At 37.8% G+C, this 6,620-nt stretch overlaps 1 protein-coding gene across 1 annotated transcript in view; it reads left to right on the top strand.

The window, feature by feature from the left end:
- Positions 1-5,214, top strand: part of LOC133979366 (ras-specific guanine nucleotide-releasing factor 2-like) — a 46,445-nt gene extending 41,231 nt beyond the window's left edge. The window contains 3 exon segments of the mRNA XM_062417878.1: positions 4,324-4,389; positions 4,532-4,615; positions 5,197-5,214. Coding sequence (XP_062273862.1) covers positions 4,324-4,389; positions 4,532-4,615; positions 5,197-5,214 — 168 coding nt within the window.
- The last annotated feature ends 1,406 nt before the right edge of the window (positions 5,215-6,620 follow it).

The raw sequence follows: 6,620 nt of genomic DNA, 5'->3' as shown, positions 1-6,620 counted from the left end.
CTGATGTGTGTAGTCAGTTCCCAGTGTGTAACTTAGATGTAGGCTGGGACAGTTTTTGCACTCTCTGAGATGTAGCTTCGCTTGAGTGGCAGTATGACCGTTCTTTACCATGCTATTTATTTCATCAGATACTGTATTTATGTTATTTTTGTATATAGTGACTCCACACATATCATATGGTTGCTGAAAAGAAATATTTTGAATTGTTATGCTGTGAATATTAATTTAACTGTTTTTTGTCTCTCTTGCTCTTTATGTTGAATTCTAGTTTTGCATCCCAGGCTCTTGTATTGCGAGAAATATGTTTAAACTTTATTCTAAAAAAAGAAGTCTCTTGAAGGTAAAAAAAATGTAGCATTTGTATAATCAGAAATTGTTTTCCGTATTGCTGATATGATGAACATAGATGTCCTGCATGCACACAACAGCTGCATGTTGTGCATGTTTGACTGGACGCTCCCTGTACCTTCTCCCTCTGCTTCTCATAGTGCTTTTGTCTCTGTATTATTTACAAGGCATAAAAACAATATTTTGTCCATCAATTCTGGTACGTTTGTCTATTAGTTTACCTCACAAAGTCAGGAATAATCTTGAGGCTATGTCATCTGCAAAACAACCTGTTATGCATTACAGACCTGCCAACACTCCTGTTTTTGTGGATTTCTCCCATATTTCAAGACCATCTCTTATCACCCTCCCATTTTGTTGTTTCTCCCTGGAAACTTGTTTAATTTGCATTGTCATCAAACTTTATTATGAATAATCATCATACACAAATCCATAAGTTGTGTATGTTTGTCTGGCATTACCCAAGTTGCTAGAACAGATACTGGCAGGTATGTGCTGTAGCAGTATTGGAGGTCATCTGCAGAAAACTTTTCCTCATAGAATAATTACATTGTTTCACGGAAATGTTTTCATGTTTTGCTTTTGAGAAAACGTTGTTTATAACCGCGTCTGTAATCCTGAGTGCCAGTTTTACTTACTGGTTTGAGACTACAATACAGAATGCTATTTTTGTTTGTATTGTAATTTTATTTTTGTGTGTTTGTTTGTTTGTGTTTTTATTTATTTGTTTGCATTTTTCACTTGTAGGTGCAGGGGAAATAAATTCAACATGCCTTATGTGTCAGCGTGTTTTTTTGGATTGCGTGTTATGCTTTATAGCAGTGACATCAAGTGGCTTCCCCTGCTGAATCATCTGGCCACATTTTAATCTGACAAGGACAGCAGGACTCCAACAATCTCGGATCACCTGCAATCTCTGGGAAACAGGAATAATTATGCTTTCATTTTTGGCTATTAATCAGGATGAAGCCACCACCGTATTAAATTATTGTCTAAAATGAAAAGCTGTGGTTAGAAATATCTGGTTCATAAAACAGCGGACAGTGGCATCAGACTACACAACAGCAGTCAAACACTGGTCATACATACTGTATGTTTACAGAGAAAACAATACTGTTTATGATCAGAGCCCCAAACAAGAACGCTAATGCATAACAGCTTATGTAGTTCATCTTGATTTAACTAAAAGGCCTTGGATATTTATGCCTGAAATCCAAGTTTATATATATAATGCATGTTTCCAAAACTACACAGAGTGCAACACACTACATTTAGGTATACATATTATTCCCATATTTAGGACAGTCCACATAATACGCTAGTTGTACATATGAGATTTTCTTTTAGTCAGATGCTAGAACTGCACTTAAAATAATGAATAATTAAAGAGTAATACAGGATATTTTGCAGACACAGGCACGGCGGCTGTGGCTCAGGAGGTAAGCGGTAAGAGGTATCTTGGGCAAGATACTTGACCCCAAATTGCTCCCGTTGCTGTGCCATCTGTGTGTGAATGGGTGAAAGAGTCATGTAGTGTAAAAGTGCTTTGAGTGGTCATAACAACAACAAAAAAAGTGCTATATAAGTACAGTCCATTTACATTTAAAAATGTAATGGAAATAAACCTCCATACTTTGTTGTCATTTAGATAATATGTGTTCACTGACTGTCACTGAGAAAATATATATAGTATTTTTTTATAGTGTGCTCATCAACAAATAGTGCAGGACTGTCCCTGGCAACTGAAATAAGGGTTTCAATTTGAACTTATATTAAAACTATTCTTCAGGTTATACGGCCACGCTGACAGCAGAATACGACATCATAAGTCTTGTGCTTTGAAAGGACAACAATAGCCCATGTCTATTTAAGAAAAATTACATTATCAGACCACATATCATTTGGCTTATAAAGCACTGTTATTATTAAATTCTCTGTGGCCCTCAGACCAGATAGATAATGTCATATTGATGTAACCTAGGAAATAAGAACACAATGTGCCAAGAATGCTAAAATATATACTTAATAGATATACAGGCTTCACACAAAAAACAGATTAGATACTGACGACAAATAGCACTGTGAGAATATAAAAAAACAACCTTGCTTAAGACTGAAAGTCTACAGCTTTCACAAATTTTCTCCAGCTATTATCAGCTGCTGTTTAACTTATTCACTGAATCAAAGGGTGTTGTTTAAGACTTTTAAAAACCTCTGTCTGAAAGTCTTGACTTTAAATGACACTAATCCTTTTGCACAGGTTTTCATCTGGTGTCTTAGTGTTAACCTGCTGCCTGTGTCACTTCCTTTGTCAGTCTGTCTTAAAACTGACACAATAGTAATCAAAAAGTGTAAAAATGCATGGGTGTTGTATTCTATGCAGCCCCCTTGTGGTCCAAATAGGAGGTGCTGAAATGTACACACACTTTATCAATATAATAATTTTAACAATAAATAATCAACCTTTTGAAAGAAACAATGTTAACTTCCCTGTAAGCATCTGCAGAGGGAACAGCCCGATCAGACTTTTTGTGTTTTGTTTTTGTAGGAAATATTATAAGGGTTGTGGAAAGGGAGAGAAAAAGATGTAGGCAGGCCAGACAGAGACCTAGAGAGTGAGTGTGAGAAAAACTGTAAATCATAGACAAGTTGAGAAAGTGTTTGCAAGGTGCTAAAGTCATCATTCAAAATGTTGTCAAGGAGATGTGCCAAATTGTACAGGATCTGCTGTCACTTTTTAGAGCGGGTTGGAGGGTTGTAGGTTGCAAGCATTTGTCTCTCAGTGGGGGAATTATAGCAGATCAACCAACATGAACACCAACTGTTTCTGACGGACAGATTGATGATAGTTGCTGAAGTTAATCGCAACGTTGTGAGTCTAACATCTTAGCCCTTCACAGTCAACAGTAGATACTCAGGGGCTATGTTAAGATCTGTTACAATGGACATTACATACTGAGAAAAAAGAGAAAAGGAACTAACATTCACAAAAAGGAACGGAACACAAAGGAACACAATGCTTACGTAATACTCACTGTCTCTCTCTGTTTGCATTGTGAGTCCTTGTAAAGCTTTTGTCCACACCTTCCATGTCTGTATTGAGACTGAACTGTACACTGAATGATACTTAAAGACATACAGGAACTTCCACAAAGAGTGGCAGGGCTGATATTCCCATAAACAGATAAGGTGACCATAATCTACATTTTGATCAGCGCGAATATTTGGTGTAGCAAGTAACAAGATGAAACAATGTTTCATGTTTTTTAGATGCCTTTTCAGAATATAAGCCACAGATATTGAAATTAGAGTAATTGTAACTTGCAATAAATACAGAATATCACTCTAAAGATGCATCTAGATGTAGCAAATTTGGATAATCAGCTTTTTTTGTGAGAACCAAAGATCTTTGTAATATTCTACCTATTGAAATTAGGAACCCTGCTGCATACAACATTTTTAAAATCAAATTTAAAATAAGGTTAAAATCTATTCAGATATGTGATCAGGTGTTGGGAATTGCTGTAGGTGGTACAGAGCAGCTAAGGCTTACTGCATTACCTCAGTTATGTTATTAATGTGTAAAACCGCAAAGAATTTAAGTTTTTTAATGGCCAGGAGGTCATTTATACTGTAAAAGAAAAAGATAAAAGCCTACTGTCAGTTGTGTGCATGATCAGTGGCGGTTCTAAATTGTATGGTGCCCAGGGAGAACCCCGCCTTCAGTAACCCCAGTGCGGGGGGCACTGCTGATAGTAGCATTTTGTAGTGTGACTGATTTTATTTATTGCATCAGTAGGCTACTGCACACAATTAGGTGAACAAGATTCATCCGCTCCCCTGACCTAGGGCTTTCAGTAGAAAGACATGAGGTCAACCTACAACCCCACAGAACTGGGCCCTCTAACCATTAAATCATCAGCTGGAATTTCTCAAAATAGGCCTATTCAAATCTTTTTTCTTTGGTGCATGCAGCTAGTGCCGCAAGATGCCACACTGGACGGCTGCCCATGTCACCCATATCTAAATCCGCCACTATGCGTGAGCATGTGTGAGGAGGCAGGCAGACATGCTGACTGACAGTAGAAAGAGGATTTTCTGTCTGTTGCCCAGTGAGAAGCTAATCCTGAGCCACTGTCCTCTCCGCTCTCTCTCCGCCTCTGATCCCATCTCTGTTCTTCAGTCTGCTCTGACTCTGCAGATTGAGCCTCTCTGGACTGAGCTGCGGGAAACTAACCGGCCCCTCCACTCTTCAGACTATACTCAGGTGAGTGATGGACTTTGCCTCATCACTCCTCATGCTTCCCTTGAAGAAGAACCTATATACTTGTTTCAATTATGACCCTCTTGGGTTTTTTGTGTCAGTTCATAAGTTTTCCTCTGAACAAATGGGAATATTCTGAAAAAATACAATGCATTTACTTTATATTGTTGTAAGAGCATATTCGTGTTCAATACACTTTAAATCAAGCTTTATTTACATTTACGACATGCTGTACAGCCTACACAGCAGCCTATTGCATTAGGGCCTCTTAATCTGCCTTATATTAACAGGGACCAACCACCTGTCAACAGCTGTTACCATTAATATTTCCTTTATCAAAGCTTAAGTATATCTCCTACATTGAAGGCACACCTGACATTGTCTGACAATGTTTTACGGCCATTATTAAAATACACAAAACCTAGTACAAAAAAACCAAAAATACTAATAACAGATTAGTAACACATCTTGCCCCATTTCAGGAAAGGTCAAATGTCTATATGTGCCTCTCCTCATCAGTCTCCTCTTCATTTAATCTAGTCTCCTGTGGGAATCCCTCTAATCCTACTTCCACTGTCTTCCAGTGTCCTCTTACCCTTTAACCAACTTCCCCATGCCCTTAATATGGCCTATTACATGTCTTGCTTGTCATGCTCCTCTCTCCTCTCAATTTCTCCTCTCCCTCTAGTGTTTTTTCTTTTCAGTGAGAATATCTGGCATCTGTCTGTCTTTGTTGCAAGTCTTACTTTACATTCTTTATCTGTATTTTTATCCACTTCAGTAGCTCCTTAATGTCCCTCACCTCCTCTCTCATCGTCATTCTTTCCAACTCTAAGCTGGCACTTCAGCTTAACCTCGCCAATTTCTACTATCAATACTACAATGTGTGTGTGTGTGTGTGTGTGAATTGTGTGTGTGTGTGTGTGTGTGTGTGTGTGTGTGTGTGTGTGTTAAAAAGTGACTTTGACCTGTGGCTTGAGACAGAGAAGCAAAGACACAGAAGCATCTCATAGAAATACTGTAATATTCATTCCTGTTGCAGTATTTGACACCATTACAGTATCCTCCATTTAATTTAATATATTCCTTTAATCCCAAAATAACAGAGAAAAGAGAATAGAAATAAAATGTCAACTAATATTAGCCCCCTTTGATGGATGTCCTCTGATATTTGATTGACATTGTCTGACAGACAGTGTTACACTGGGGGCCTATGACATATTATATTAATATGGCGGCATCGCTCCCAGTATCCAATCACAAATCATCTGATCACCTGAGCTGTTGGCTCTTCTGCGATGGCCAATCAGAATGCCTCTGTCTGTTTCTAGAATAATCTCATGACACAGACTGAAGGCGTATTCGTTACTTAAGCATTTGATAGCTTAATGCAATTAGTAGTTTTGTCTGTGTGCTTGCAAAGCCATATGTTCGTACACTTTAATTTAAGTGTAAATTCTAATTACACTTAAAAAGGGCAAAGTATTACCAGCACCATTTGCATAATCATGAAGTTTATTGTTTCATGACTTAAAATCCTTCTTTATTATGTCTCTTTTTTTAATCCAAAAAAGATTGTGCCCTGTAATAATTTGAATAATTATAATTTCAATCTCTAGTGTTACCAAGTTACCACGTTTTTTGAAGAGACACAGTCAAGCCTTCACTGGTCTCATACGTATACACTGATAATGTCACAGGTTGTTGCCGATCCTTTCCACTCTTTTCTAATACTCTGATTCCCAATTATCAGCTTCCTCCAAATGCCATCTGTGACATTCAGACAGGATGCTGCGGTAAAGTTCAGACTTGCTAAAGCCAATAGCTCAGCATGCTACAAAGTAGTGCAAATAAACACAAACATATAGCCTGACATTTCTAGCTGCCTAATTAGGAAACAACCAACAATTACCACATTCAGATATGGATGGTATTCTGGGGTAAACTAGCTATTTGCCTGCAGGATGTAACCAAATTTAAAGGTGAAATTTAATTGACAAACAGCGGC

This window comes from Scomber scombrus, chromosome 4 (genome assembly GCF_963691925.1).
Source record: "Scomber scombrus chromosome 4, fScoSco1.1, whole genome shotgun sequence".
Lineage (NCBI taxonomy): Eukaryota > Metazoa > Chordata > Actinopteri > Scombriformes > Scombridae > Scomber > Scomber scombrus.
This window is presented reverse-complemented; position numbering and strand designations above follow the sequence as displayed.